Source organism: Echinops telfairi, unplaced genomic scaffold, assembly GCF_000313985.2.
Source record: "Echinops telfairi isolate 266 unplaced genomic scaffold, ASM31398v2 ScPeMD7_23;HRSCAF=83, whole genome shotgun sequence".
In the NCBI taxonomy this organism is placed as follows: Eukaryota; Metazoa; Chordata; class Mammalia; order Afrosoricida; family Tenrecidae; genus Echinops; species Echinops telfairi.
The window spans coordinates 78950097-78966274 of record NW_022103920.1 but is presented as its reverse complement, the minus strand read 5'-3'; the positions used below and the strand labels follow the sequence as shown (position 1 = coordinate 78966274).

At 43.3% G+C, this 16178-nt stretch overlaps 1 protein-coding gene across 1 annotated transcript in view; it reads left to right on the top strand.

Moving 5' to 3' along the window:
- CDCA7L (cell division cycle associated 7 like) overlaps positions 1–16178 on the top strand; it is a 139515-nt gene that overhangs the window by 82404 nt on the left and 40933 nt on the right. Inside the window, exon 5 of the mRNA XM_045288658.1 lies at positions 13308–13410. Within this exon, the coding sequence (XP_045144593.1) occupies positions 13396–13410 (15 nt within the window). The 5' untranslated portion in view covers positions 13308–13395. The remainder of the gene's footprint in view (positions 1–13307; positions 13411–16178) is intronic.

Sequence of the window (16178 nt, the reverse complement as noted above, 5' to 3'; positions counted from 1 at the left end):
TATTGCTTCCAGTACTCCCCTTGTGGAGCTTTTGGGATTTTCCATATATAAAATCATATCATCTGTGAATAATGATAGTTTCACCTCTTCCTTGCCCAGGTGAGTACCTTTGATGTCTTTTCTTTGCCTTATGCTGTTAACTAGGACCTCCAGTACAATGTTAAATAAGAGTGGGGACAAGGGGCATCCTTGTCTGGTCCCCTTTTTCAGTGAAATTGTTTTAGTCTTTTCTCCATTGACCACCACACTGGCTATTGGTTTTTCACATATGGCTTGTACTATATTGAGGAATTTTCCTTCTATTCCTATGTCTTGAGTGTCTTAAACAGGAATGGGTGTTAGATGTTGTCAAATGCTTTTTCTGCATCAATATTATCATGTGGTTCTTATAATTTTTCATGTCAATGTGGCGAATAATGGTCTTTCATATGATGAACCATCCTGCATCCCTGGTATGAATCCCACTTCCTCTTTCCTCTATTGCAAGCAAGTTTCCATTGCAAACAAAGCTGCAGCAAATAACTTTGTGCATAGGACTCTGTATTGTTGGACGTATATCTTCAATCTACAAGATTTTGAAACATGTAAGCTTGCTGGGTCAAAAGATGAGTACATATCCAGTTTTCTTAGCTATTACCACATTCAGTAAGCTTGATTGCAAACGTGCCACCCTCATCAACAGAATGTGTTTTGTTGTACTATTTTAATATTGCCAATTTAATCAATGAGGAATGGTATCTCAGTATTGTTTTAATTTTCATTTATCTCAACATCTCATTGTCATCTGGTGGATTCTGACTCATCATGACCCAGAAGGTTTTCAGAGGCTGTAAATATTCCTGGGAGCAGAGAGCCTCATATCCCCTGCCTAGAGAATGTGAGGGGTTTGAATAGCTAGCCTTGGGTCTAGCAGTCCAACACTTACCAACAATGCACCAGGCTCCTTCTGCATGTCTCCACAAAAGAAAAATCAAACTTTTCCTATGTTTGAGAGTTATTCAAACTGTTCATGGAGAAATGGAATTAAAAGTTAATGGATTTTTTACACAAACTTTTAAATATACCGTGTAAGTCTGGGTTGACTAGAGAAACAAATCCAGTGGCACTCATATATGTATAAGAAAGAGCTTTATATACAAGAGCAATTGAATATAGAGAAAACATCCCAGCCTAGTCCAGATCAAGTCCATAAGTCCAATATTAGCCCTTATGTCTGATACCAATCTGTAAATTCCTCTCCAGACTCAAGAAATACATGCAATGACACCAGATGCAGGAAGATCAAAGGCCAGTGGGTGGAAAGTCTTGTGGATCCAGAGGCGGTGTAAGCATCTTAGCACTGGCGTGGGTCTCCACGTGGCTCCTTCAGCTCCAGGGCTCTAGCGTAGATCCATGTGTCTTGTCAGCAAGAAAGATGAAGCAGAGAGCATCTCTGTCTGTGTCCCACCTCCAGCGAGCTATTTATCTCCCTAGCCCCTCCAAATGAGGTCATCAAGCTGTGACCTGATTGACAGGCTACACTCCACCCTTCACTCTTAGTCCTCTCAAATTGACAACAGATGATGTAACTACTACCTACACCTTCGTATTTTTGTGTTTTTGGTGAAGGCTTACACAGCAGTCAAAAGTAACTGTGAACCGTTTGGTAAGAGTACGGAGATGTGCTATACATTATTTTTGAGCCAACTGGTTATTTTCTACAAGGTGGCCTTAGGTGAGTTTTGGTTCAAGGTTTGAAGAGTATCTTGGGGTGATCACCTTGGGGAATCCTCCACTCTCCACCAGTTCAGTGGGTCTGGGCTTTAATTGTTCTTTGAATTTTTGTTTTGTTGTATTCCGTTCAGGAATCTGAGGTTCGGTTCCACATTTCCCTCCCATTCTGTCAGGGCCCATCAATTGTGCCCCTCCTGCTTAGGGAAGTGGGTAGTGGTAGCCAGGTCCCAGCAGTTGAGGTGAGGCGGTGGTCCATGTTGACTGTTCATTCTGACGTGAATTTCTTCTCTGAGCTTTTGATTTCCATCTTTCTCATTGGCTCTGGTTGAGGAGAGACCAGTAGCTGTATACTAGATGGCCATGCTCAAGTTTCTTTTTTTTTTTTTTTAAATTAATCAATTTATTGGGGCTCATACAATTTATCACAATACATAGATCAATTGTGTAAAGCACATCTATACATTTGTTGCCCTCATCATTCCCAAAATTCTCTTGCCTCTTGGGTTCCCGGAATCCGCTCATTTTAACGCTCAAGTTTCTAAGGCCTCAGACACGACTTGTCAAGCCAGATTGTAGGATATAACTTTATATTGTACCCACGACTGAGATGTCCCACAAGATTGCAATTCTACATTTTTCTGACCTAGAACTCCTATTGTGTGAGGTGATTGGCTGTGTCTAAGAAGTCTATGAAACTGCACACCATGTGTTCTATTACACATACGAATATATGTGGATACAGTCACATAGGTATGTGGTGTGCATACATCCATGTATACGTACTACGTACATATAAAGGTACCCTGGTTGACTGCTAACCTAAAGGCCGCAGGTTCAAACCCACTTGCATCTCTGGGGGAGAAAGATGTGGCAATCTGCTCCTGTCAAAATTGCCGCCTTAGAAGGCCGGGGACCCGTGAGCAGGCCGGGACCCGTGAGCAGGCCGGGACCCGTGAGCAGGCCGGAGGTGCAGAGCAGAGCTGTGGTCTTCCCTGGGCTGTGGACACCGAGCTAAGTCAGCTTCCAAGGACATTCTCAGCTGACGGCAGCAGGTGATCAAACTGTGCACCCTTGCTTCCCCTTTGAACCCCAAACATGAGAAATACAGCCAGTATGACCCCAAACAACAAAAAATAATTATGTACAAATTGTTTATAATTTATGTGTACTGACCCTCAAAACCACCAATAAAACTCCCATTACCAATAGAAATAAGTAAGTAATCACCACGTTAGAAACTCCGTGAGGCAGTTCTACTCTGTCCCATAGGGTTGCTGTGATCTGGAATAAACTCAGTGGCTATAGGTAAATACCCATACAGCTATGTCCACATATACCTTTACATGTGACTTTTAATAGTTTTATTGGGACATAATCCATCTATCATACCATTCATAATAGATCAATCAGGGAGAGTTAATTTTGGATCTTTTTTTTTTTCTGGTGCTCCTTGTAATTAGCAACTCATTCACCCCTAACATCCCCTGTCATAGCCCCAAGAAACCATTAATTCAGTTACTATCTCTATAGATTATAGATTCACCCATCTGGATTTCATATAATGAAAAACATACAAAAACAAAACACAAACAAAAAAGTTAACAACAATAACAAAATAAAATAGAGAAAAACTCAATTGAGAAGAATGCAGAAAATATTAAAAACTGGAACAACTTGAAAGTGGGTCCAAAGGGAGGTGGAACAAGAAGGTGTTGAGCTTGCCCTAGCTCTTCTAGAGAGCCGCTGTCCACTCACCAGTGCACGCTGCACGCTAGCAGGGCTATGCACATCCCCGGTCTACGGTCAGAGGGGAGTCCATGGTGCCTTCATCTACGTTTACTTCCTCTTCACTTTTTAAAAATTTTCCAATCAAAATAATCCAATCCTTTTAAATGGGTCAAAAGAGTGATCAAATAAGAGATTATATTTTAAGCCAATTAGATCTACTATGATCATCTCTGCAATGCTCTCTGTCCAATAAGGCTGTTCAATTTCCTCGACTTGTGGTCAGAGGGGATGCACCAGAATATACCTATACATAAATTTTTGTGTGTTTTTGCTGCTGTTCCAAAATTATATATACTGTAACAATTACAAATATGCCCATTTTGTTATACATTTATAAATTTTACCTTAAAATTTTTTTATATAAATTAATTAAAATTTTACCCTCTTAATTACTTTTCATTTACTTTCAACAAGCTGTGTACATTTCACCCTAATCCCATGTTACCTTTTCTATCACCCAAAATGACCAGTGTCTATTACTTCAAGAGTGAATTCCCTTCTACTCACCTCTCATGGCTGGGAATCACTAATGAACTAATTTCCAGGGGTTTTTCGGTGCTTATCCTTTCATAAGATATGCATGTAGATATGTATGTGTGATTACTTATTTCATCCAACATAATGTCATTCTGGTTTATTCATGTTCAAAGATGCCTTAGGAATTAATTTTTCTTTATTGCTGAGTAGAATTCCTTGTGTACATATACAGCATTTTAGTTATCCATTCGTTCACTGATGGGCACTGAAGTTTTTCCCATCTTTTTGCTATTGTGAATAGTGCTCCATGAATACCGTACTTGCTCACTGCCATCGAGTGATTCGGACTCATGGGGACCCTACGGGGCAGAGCTGAAGTGCCCCTGTGGGTTTCCAGGGCTGTAAATCTGCAGGGGGGCAGACACCTCCTCTCTCTCCCTCAGAGCAGCTGGAGATTTTGAACTAACAATCTTGCAGTTAGTAGTCCAAATGGGAACCCACTGTGCCACCAGGGCTCATCCGATGAACATAGGTGAGCATATGTGTCTGTTCACATCACTCTATTCGGTCCCTGGGCTACAGACTTAGGAGTAGAACTGCTGGGTCTTAGGGCAGTTCCATTTTTCATATTGGGAGGAACAGCAGGCTGGCGAGTGATATTGTGAGAGTGTGAAGCCTTAGCATCTTGAATTTTAATCCTTGTTCATCCTTTAATTCATGAAAGATGTGTTATTTGTGTAAACATATATGAAACTCCAGTTCCTTATATGTACTAGAGAAGCAAGACACCGGTGGAGTGTGGGTGTGTGCTAAATGAAAGTATTCATGTAACAGGCTCAACACTTGAATGCTTGAATCATTTTGAGCTTCTAATCAAAGGTACTAGTACTTATCATTCAAATAACACTCACTATGAGCCAAGTACAATGCTAAATTTGACATACGTAAATTCATTTGATCTCACAACAATCCTGTGAATGTTTCTATATTTATTTTGTCCCCGTTTGTAGATGAGGCAACTGAGGCACACAAAGTGTAGGTGACTTCCTTAGGTTAGTCAGCTCATAAGTAGCAAAGTGTAGCTGCTCTTGAATCCATGCCCTTAACCCCCTCGTTGCCGGTGGCGTTCTTGCTGGTGGTCCCTCCATTCCAGAGCTTGCTTCTGAGTCTGTTGACTTAACCTCAGGTTAAGAGCTCCTCTTCAGTGCTCCTAAAATAAAATAGTTCCATGAACAGTAGGAGTTCACAGTGGACAAAGGGTGCAAGGGGGAAGACTAGCCAAGGGGTTCAATCATGAACCAGAAGATTCTTTTCTTGAAATCAGGACATAGGAACTTAATAAATAGATAGCAGTCAGTAGGCAGGCAGTTCTAAAATGAAAGCAAATGATCCTCCCCTTTTCTCAAACTCCCTGCCATCCAGTCAATTCTGACTCGAAGTGTGTGTGTGTGTGTGTGTGTGTGTGCGTGTGCGTGTGCGTGTGCGCACGCGCGATGAATGAAACTATCACTTGGGTACTCATGAATAGAGTCCTAATTTTATTAATTAAAAAACAAAAGACTCACCACCAAGTTGATTGCAATTCATAGCAACCCCATTAGACAGGGTAGAACTGCCTCTGTGGGTTTCCAAGAACACTTTATGGGAGGAGGAAGCCTTATTTTTCTGCAGGGGAATGGCTGGTAGTTTTGAACTACCAACCTTGCAGTTGGCAGCCCAAATGGATACCAGAGCGCCTGTCCTCCATTTCTAGTGACTGAAATCTCTCTCTCAGACCACAGCTGAATTCTGGGGAAGTGGAAAACGGTCTTCCCAGGCCACGCTGGGGCTCTGCTAACAAGCGCTCGCAGTGCATGTTTCCTGCAAGTGAGATTCGCACTTACATCCATCCCATTTTACGGTCTCCCAGTGACCTCAGGGAGGGTTTTTGCAAACACGGATTTGCTCTTTTAATCCCCATGAGCTGCAGGCTAAAGCTCGTTGGCTCCCGGCATTCCTTCTCTCCCAGGTTTTAGTTCTGTAGCTCTTCCTGCCCTGAACGTTGTAACTGTTGGCTTCTGGTCTTCGCCAGATTGTAAATCCCCACCAGTGGAGACACCACAGGCGTTCCAAAGATAATGGATGCTAGTGACGTGGAAAAGATTGAACGCTCTACTCAGTAGACATTTATCGAGTTTTCACTGGATGAAGACAAGGACATGACTGCTGTTTAATGACCACATGGGTGTCTTTGTTAAAGCTAAGTGAAACTGATGATGGCTGAGCCCAATTTAGATTCAGGAGAGACTTGGAGAGAGAAGTAAGCCTGTAGGCAACTCTTTCTGAACGTTTTGTTAGCAACAGAGGAGAAATGTGGATAGCTAGAGGGGACTCTCCCTTTTTGTATTTAAGGGGGTTTTATTATATTTCTTTCTCGGTTCAATATGACACAGTTTGAATGTCCCTAGACCATAGGGAAGAATTCAGTAGGGAGAAAGGGAAGTTGATTACAGGAGCTGGGGGATAATTCTAGGAGGGAAGTCCCTGAGGAGCACGGTCGCTTAGGACACTCATAGGAGGGAAGGCCTGGAGGATGGATTCAGAGCCAGGAAGGTGACAGGTCAATGAGAGAGCTGTCATAGGATGGCTTATGTCATGGCCTTGCCATGAGATGTAAGGCAAGGTGACCGGCTGGATGGGGAGAAGATGGAGTGAATGAGTTTGTAGGAGAATGAGGAGCTGTGAAGTCTGATATGGTCATTTTAGAAGGGGGGAGGCAAACATTACCAGAAAACTATAGTCAAAGTGTTAAGCCGTATTGAGGACCCATTGGAGGCTTGTAGCCATAGATGTAAAGAGAAGCGAATCCAGGTTTGAGCACTTTGGTGTAGTCATGAAACTATTGGATTGGGCTTACTTAGGGATGGCCCGTTGGTGGGTTAAGTAGTACCCCAGGAGAGAAAGGCCAAAGGAGATAAGGAAAGGGACGTGGATTCACCATGGAATTCCATGACCATGGAATCCAAGTGTTCACGGAGGAAGTGAGTCCCTAAGAGAAAGATGGATAGTGGAAAAGTATCGAGCACCAACGGACTGCACGTGGTGACGAGGCTGAAATAAATGCTGACATAAGATGATTAGAATTGGTGAGCGGTAGCGTTGGGAGTGAGCAGAGTGGGATGCTTGGGATTGCTCCACAGGTGGCAGAGCTCTCTGTGAGATGACCGCAAGGGTATGCTATGGAAGACAGCGTCTAAAGTGGGGTGGAAGAAAGCCACATAGAAGCTGTGCCCATCAGTAAGCTATTGTTTTTCAGTTCCAACCCCACCTTCTATACATTATGTTGTGATCCTGGGGTTGGGACTTTGAAACCATATTCAGTTTTGCCAGATGACTCCCTGTTATTCTCTGCCAAGCTGGAAGTTAGAGTGAGTCTGGTGGAAGGAGGTGCCTGATCTCTCTTGATCCAATCAATACAGCCTATCGACATTTAGTCACTCGGGCAACAGCTGAAGCCAGTTTGGGTTTGCCAGCACTTCCAGAAATAGCTGTATTGCACCCATCTCTGAGAAAGATACTGGTACCCAGGGAAGCAGCTCTCCTCTTCAGAGGTTGGCATTTCAGTTTAGTGCATACTTGAAGAGGTGGGGGAGAAGGCTTTAACTTCTTCCAGTAGTCCCTGGGTGGTGCCAATTGTGACTATGTTTGCTCACTGAGAGGTCACAGGTTGAATCCGTGCAAAGCTGCCTGAGAAGCCAATTCTGGAAAATCAGTCATGGAAAGCCTTATGGCGCCCATTACGCCAGACACTGCGGTCGCCATGACTCGAAGTCATTGTTTTAGCCTCTTCCTTTCTCCGCCCTCGGCCCTAAAAGTGACAGCTGTTTCTGGCACTTTCATTCACTGTGACACCCAGTGTTTCCCTCTTGTCCATTTGGCTCCTTAGTTAACATTATACCCAGATAAAAATGCTTCCTATGAAGTTTTTTCCCCCCATAACTCGCATGGTTCCTGTTCCCTGAGTGGAGTAAGAAGGGTGGCTTGTATCCATGTCAGTGTCTGAATGGGACATGGTACTTTTGTTGTTAGGGCCTACCGACTCTGGTCAGGCTCCCATGGACAACAAGCAGTGGAACACACCCCAGACCTGCACCATCCCCATCGTGCCATGCTGAGCGGCTCATCCAGAGCCGCCCTCTTTTTCTTTGCCCATCTACATTACCAAGCATGAGGTCCTTCTCCAGGAACTGGTCTCTGCAGATAGAATGTCTAAAGTACTTGAGACTGTCACAGAAACATCAGTGGATCAGGCTGCCCACTGCAAAGAGAATGCCCACTATGTCGATACAGAGGCGTGTTGAGATCAATAATGTTTTAATATATATTGAAAGAGGACATATATATTATGGACCCTCCAAAAGGCTGTCTCCCCAAGTGGAAATGGGAAAGGCTTTTATGTAGCTTGGATAAGATGTGGGCAGTGGGGACAAAGGCTCTCTGTTCTGTGGTCTTTTTTACGTATCTTGGTTGCATTACTTGGTTACTTTCTAGGCTTGGTCCGCTCCGTTTGGTGTGACTCTCAGAGTGAGGTAACAGACACTGAATTTTGCTCTGCCGGCAGACAGTTTGTGATAAAAGAGAATTTACTCGGCTCTTTTTTATCTTGCAGAAGTTACAAGAAACTGCTTTTCTTCATTCAGCAGTAGTCCTTAGGTGTGGGGGCTGGCCACTAATTGGTCAAGGGGAAAGAGTGAACATGGGCCAACACTTACAAAGTGGGTCCACTCAGTTCTGCACCCACATCAAGATGAAGTCTTGCCATGTTTGCTTCTAAGGATCGCCGGGCTGCACTCCTCGCTACCCCCCAGACAGATGGTTTGTTGCTGTGGGAGCCCATGGCACTCCGCATAGCCTTCAGCGTAATTCAAAGGCATTGCTCTTTCCATCTTCTTTCTGCATGGTCTTGCTTTCACCTGCAGAAGCAGCGACTGACAATATCCTGACTTGGGTCAGGCTCACCTTAGTCCTCAGAGCGACACCTTTGCCCGTTCACACCTTAAAGATGTCTTGTGCGCACGCTCAACGCAATGTGTTCTTTGATCTCTTGACTGCTCCTTCCGTGAGCATTGATGGTGGATCCAAGTAAAATGAAATCCTTGACCACTTTAAACTTTTCTCTGTTTATCATGTTGTCTCTTGGTTCAGTTGTGCGGATTTTGGTTTTGTTACAATGAGCTGTAATTGATACTGAAGCCTATAGTCCTTGATGTTCATCAGCGAGTGCTTCAAGTCCTCTTGGCTTCCAGTAAACAAGGCTGGTTCATCCGCAGGTTGTTAATAAGCACTGGTTCAATCCTGATGGTACATTCCGCTTCATATAGTCAGCTCCTCTGATGATGATTCTGCGGAGTGGAAGGGTACAGTCCTGAGGTACACCTTTCTTGGCTTGAACGCATGAAGAATTTCCTTGTTCTCTTCAAAGATCGCCTCTTGGTGCAGGCACAGGTTCTGCATGAGCACGACGAAGTGTTCTGGAATCCCTATTGTTCCCATGTTGTGGTAACTGGGGAACTTGGCAACGCGTACACAGGATCGCTCTGTGTATTTCTTACAACGGCATGTGAATCTTTAAGGTAAGGTGACCAGACGTCCTGCTTTTGGCGGGAGAGTCCCGATTTTTAACAACTTTTCCTGCGTCTTGTGGCATTTTTAAAAAGTCCCGATTTTTGGAAAGAATGCACGACAAGCCAGGGTATACGGTTTTTGGCTGCCATGTGGCTATTTCACCAGGATATGAGTTTTATCAATGGTGTCCTGCTTTTGTCCCGCTTTACCAATGTTAAAATCTGGTCACATTACTTTAAAATCATCTCTATTATACTTAGTTTAAAATGATCATGTTAAAGGTATATCTCAACTTTTATTTCTGTCCCCAGAAAGGAGCAAAGGAAGAAACCACTGACTTAAAGATCTGTTATCTGTTGTAGGAATGCGTGCTATGTCACAGCTATGTGTATCCAGCTTGGTGGTGTCTGAACTTCAGAGTTCACAGAGATTATAAAATGCCAGCTGGAACACGCAGCGGGGTTGCACACCAGCTCTGCTGCTAGAAGGGAGATTTTGAAACGGAGGATGTGAGCACACATATTTTTGTCTACCTCCAGGGTTTCAGGTAAAAGATTTCATGAGGATTAAAGAATGCACAGCGCCCAACAGCAAGAACAAAGACTTGTAAGCCGTTCCAATTGGTCCAGGGGTTAATCAGCCTTGGATACTGCTGGCTTTATGCTGTGGCTTTTGCTGCCACCTTTTAGATGTTGAGCTAGACTTCACTCCCCTGTGCCCCCAATGGAGACTGGGTGGAGTGAAAGGCTCATTCACAGTCGTTTCTTCCTTACAATTTTCAAGCATGTGGCTCAACTTCCTCCTTCAGTAGCCAGATACTGCCTTCCTTTCTCTCAGAAGTGGTCTGACGCTCTCTCAGTCAGGCGCCAGCGAGAGTAGGAGTAATTTCTGAAAAGGGGGCAGTCTGGTTTCCTTGTTTTGTGCTTATAGTTTTGTTTCCTGTGTGTTTGTTTTTCCTTTTGGGGAGCCATGTTTCAAAGATACTAGATCCTATCGGGACCTTCACATATCCCATCTTTCCCAAGGATTTGCAGAAATGGTCACTTTATGTCGTAAGACATCCTCTCTGCCTTCCCCCAGGGTCCTGGTTAACTTAATTAAATTAATAAAGATTATTATTATTATGGTTAAATTAATATAAGAACCTTGAGTGTTTGGGTGGGGGGGTGGAAAGGAGATGGAGCAGGAGCAACAGTGGCAAAGAGGAAGGCCACCAGCTACGCTGCTTTTCTCAGAAGACATAAAGACTCACAATGTAGCATCCCTAAAATTTAATTGACTAGGTTCCTGTCTGATCGCAGTCATCAGATATGCATCCTGTGCATAAAGGCAGTGTGAACAACCTGTGTTTGCATGAGGGCATTCTAGAACAGGTCATGTTTATATGTTTCCCTGGTGGATGACTTCTCATCCGTCTGTCACATATAGATGTTATTTGCTTGGGAAGTGAGGGTCTGAAATGCCCCAATCCAGCTGAAAACGGTTTCTTGAGCCCAATGTGCAATTTATGGCTATCTGTTTCATTTCACAGTTATAAGACTAGGCCTTGAATTTTATACGAGTGGAGGCTCTCTGGTACAGGGCCACGTTAGCAAGGTCAGGGGCTGTTGCGGGCTCCAAAGCTATAAACAGTCCAGACATGATAAACAGGTCAGAGTTGAAAAGCTGCTCCCACACCCACAGGGATCGGCTCATCAGAGCCAGTCAGTGTGTGGGACAGATTTTGCTATATCAAGTCTGGACCATGGGTAGATTTTGGAAAAGGGGAGACAAGGATGTCGGGTGGGGGAGACAGATTAGGGCACTGGAAAGCAATGCAGGAACACCTGGTAACAATGGCCCATAAGTGGAGAGAGATTATTCTCAGAAACCAGTAGTGAAAGAGAAATATCAGAGAAAGTATCAGAACCCTAAGTCTAAGTACAAAGGGAGGGGCGATCTCATTTACCTTGGGCTGCCAACAAGATACCAACAAGCAGATGGCTTAAAAGGACAGAAAGGTGTGTTCTCACCATTCCTGAGGGTGCCAGTCGTAAGTTCAAGGACCACAGGAGATTGCTCTCACTGTGGGCTCCAAGGGAAGACCCATCCTTGTTTCTTTCAGCTGCTGGTAATCCTGGATGTTTCTTGGTCTCCTTGATTTGTAGAAGGACCCTCACATTCAGCCTCCCCCTGGGTATGACTGTTTCCATGTCTGCCCTCCCCTTTGAAATAAACCGTGTGGTTAGTAGCCCAACATGTAACGCACTATGCCATCAGCGATCCCTGCACTCTGGTTAGTGCTCAGTAAATACAGCGATAACTACTATAACTACTATTTTGCTTGGGTCCACCACTATAGCCTCCACAAAATCCTGTCATGTGTGATACTGATGTTCATCTTGGGAGCGATACAGCCATCACCAAGGAAATTTAGGAGGAGCGGTGGTGGGACAGTGGGTTAAGCACTGGTCAGAAAACGGAAAGGTTGGTGTTAGGCAAGGTTCTCTAGAGAAAAAAAAACAGGACACTTATGACTTTATATATATATAATATATATATATACAGCGAGTCAAAATATAACAGTTAATCAGTCCACACAGCAGTACAGAGGGCTCAGTTCAAATCACTTTTGTGGAACAGTTAATATACTAGAAATCCTTCGACTCATGTGGGCTGCGGGGTCCAAGATCAAGGAAGCAGATAGCGGAGGACTCCTTTGGGCAAGGTAGGCAGTCTGTCCACAGGCAGCAAACAGCAGAGTAGACAAACAATAGTCAGTAGCTTGGGAGTTTAGCGAAGCAGGCCTGGATGGGATATGGAACTTCAGCAATGCAAGGAGACAGGATCCACCATCCTCAAGCTCAAGCAATGTACGCACCAGCAGTGTGGTGAAGCAGGCCTCCAAGGAGCCTCAAGCTCCAGCAACAGGGGCCACAAGTTTGCTTGGTCCACAGGTCGTGTAGCTCACTGGTTGAGGCAGAGAACTTGCTAGAGCAGCAGTAAGCTGGTCCACTCACCAGAGAGCAGGAGAAGCGGGTGGGCCTTGTAGAGCCATTGATCTTTTTGCCCTCCAATCAAACCGACTGATTAGGCCCACATGCTCCTATTGGCCAGGTTGGCACAATAAACCTAACTATCACAGTTGGCCACTCAACCTCACCCACTGATCCTCCAGAGAATGATGAGGCTGTCTGGTTCCACAAGCACTTCGTCTAAGAACCCCTATGAAGTAGTTTTCTCTGCCCTCTAAGGCCATTATGAGTCAGAATCAACTAGATGGCAGTGAATGGGCAGGTATGCAGTGTCCCATTTTCATGAGGAAAGAAATGGAGCTCAGTGATCAGGCCCAAGACCACCCAGCTCAAAAGCCTTATGCCTTCAAGGACAACCGTAGATATTGTTAAACTGGAGCTATGATAAGAATCACCTGGACGATGATGAAAGCCTGTATTGAAAAGTTCCACTTCCACAATATTTTATTTGACAGGTCTGGGATGCAGCCTGAGATTTCAAATTTCCTCCAATAGCCTAAGCAATGCTCATGTTCCTGGTCTGGTGAACACACTTTATCATCAACTGAGCTAGAGAAATGTTCCACAGACCTAATGGCTCATTAGAATCACCTGTAAGCTTAAGGGTCTATTTTATGCTTACCTCTAGATTAATTAAATCAGAGATGGGACCAAGGGGGTGGGGTTAAATATATATAAATATGTTGCCAACGCGATCCCATTTTGTTTCAGGTCCTTCTAAAACTCGCAGCAAGCATTTGAATCCGTTGGAGAATTTAAAACACACACTTGATTCTAGGCCCCACTCCCAGAGACGCTGATGAGAAGATTTGAGGTAGGTCCAAAATTGTGCATTTCACCAAGCTCGCGGGTGATGCAGACATTGCTAGTCTCAGGACCACACTTGATGTGCAGCTCTAGGGTACTGTATTTTGGAATCACATACGCAGTAACACTCAGCCCAGGGAGTGAGTCTTAGAGCAGACAATTTACAGAAAGCAACTAGTTAGAGATGGATGTGAGAGAGTTGCTCAAGTCTTATTATTTATTTATCTTTCAGGATACATTTTCTGCTCTCGTCTCTAATAGCAAAGAAAACTATTCTTTTGATAAGATCTACTCACTGCCATCAAATCTGTGCTGATTCACAGGGACCCCGATGGGTTTGTGAGACTATAACTTTACAGGAGTAGAAAGCCCAGTCTTTCTCCCTCGGAGCTGATGGTGGTTTTGAACTGCTGACCATGTGGTTTCCGTAACCACTACCTAACCAGGGTTCACAAAGGTCCACTGCAGGAATGCATCTGTAATAAGCTGGTCAAGTTGAACATCTCTGATATCCAAATTTCCATCTTATGAGCCTGGATCTTCTATTGCGTGCCAAGTTCTGAAGCAGGGTTATCAAGTAATTGAGATTTCTGACCATGGGTGAAGAAATAAAAGATCACTACAATTGTATTAAATAGCAATCTTTTGAAATTCTATCCTGAAATACTAAAGAGTTGGCTACTTCAGTTTTGGGAAATCAAAAACGAACACTGCTTTAAAAATATGCTGCATTTGTCTATCAAACTAGTGGAATATTTTATGAATTGTTTTTCATTTAAGGGCTTTTGGAAGTTATTTTATAGACAGAATTATTTTAACTCTTTATATTAGTATTTAATCGAATACTTGAAGAAATGCTACTGATGTAATTCATCACAAACAGGATTAATTCTCCCCAAATTATGTACCAACTATACTTTTGTTGGATTAATTGTAATACATTTTCTTTTATAATATGTAAGTTCTTAGAAAGGTAAAGCTTATTGATTTAATATATTTCATTTTCACCTCTTTATTGTCAGTGCCTAATTAAAATCATTTTTTATGTTCACAGACTAAATTGCAAGATACATACTCTGTGCATTTTGAAGAAACCCCCCCCACAAGTATAACATATTGATTGCATTAATCATATGTCATGTTTACATGGCATCTCTAATTTATGAAATTCCAAAAGCGTTGAAATTATTGTTTTCTTAGTTCTCAAACACTTTTTCCTAAGGGGATTGGGAGCTGAAGGGTATGGTCTTAGCTAAGTTCAGGGAGGGGACACGGGGGAGCCAGTGCTATGACAGGAGATAGGAAAGGGTTTGGACTTCATATCTTAGATTGGAAAGAAATTATGGGCCAGGGCTGACTCCCAGCCACAATTCTCTTACCTTATTTCAATCAGGTTCAGTGGTTACTTTGAATAACAGGTTTCTCATCTTGTTCAAAGCACTTTGGATGTAGTTTTTAATTCTCCCATGGAAACATGGGAAAGTAAGCAAGCATATATTTTAGATTTTTTTTAACTGTGGTGAAAAATATACATAACAAAACATACAATGCGATAATTTCTACATGTAGGTTTCAGGCAATTTACAAACTACCTTCGTTTTCTTCTACTGCAATGTAGATGCTATTGTTTTGGGGACAGAGCATACATTCTTGCATGTTGAAAGTCATCCAATAAATTGGCAGTATTATCACAGGGTGATGTTAAAATCTCCCGGTTCTCTAAGGATTTCCCTAAAGCCTTCTATAACAAAATGGAATTGGAATGTGTGAACAAAGAACAGCACAGCTATGTCAAATACTAAATGCCATTCAATTTGTGGGCTTTGCCAGGTAAGTTGTTATCTAAATACTTAGAGCGGGCTACAGCACATTTCTAAAGCTGAAGAGCTCAACAGCTTGTTTTCAAATAATACCTCTGCTGCTTCAAGTGCTTTGCAAAACCTTCTTTTTGATTCATACTTCCTTTTCTCTGAGGGATTTGATGCAGCCTACAATAAAAATAGATACATGAAGACAGGCTCATTGGTTCAAGAGAAAGTAATTAATCACCAAAAGAGCTTTGGATGAATGAATGTTTTCAACTCTGAGCTTCAGGGCAGTCAGGGGGTGGGGGTGGGGGTGGGGGGGGGAGAACAAAATGGGCCTGGAGCCATAACAAATGGGTTTCAGGTTGGCAGTTGACACCATTCCTTACCAGCAGGTAAGGTCTTTCTTTTAATGTGTGTTCGCAGATTGTTTCCTTATGGCAAAGGTATGGCCAATAAGAATCTGGGAGGAGTACTTGATGATACTGAGTTTTCTTTATACCTTAGTGATTCCGAGTTGGGCTGCTAACCCCAAGGTCAGCAGTTCGAAACCACGGTCTGCTCCTCAGGAGTAAGACAAGGCTTTGTACTCCCATGAGAGTTACGATCTTGGAATCCCACAGGGGCAGTTTTACCCTGTCCTATAACTTCACTGTGAGTCAGAATTGACTCAGTGGCAGTGGGTTTAGTTTTTATACCTGAAGTAGCCCAGGTAAAATGGACTGCTAGCTACAAGACTGGGGGTTCAAACCCACCAGCCTCTCTGAGGGAGAAAGATGAGGCAGTCTGCTTCTCAAAGGAAGATTTGCAGCCTCAGAATCCCTAGGGTGGAGTTGTACATTATAGGGTCACTTCAGGTAGGCATCAACTTGAAGGCCATGAGTTCCTCCTTCTTTGTAGACGTTTTTGCACCGCAGAGGAAAGGCCTGGCAATTAGCTCCTGTAAAGATCAGTCAAGCAAATCCAACGG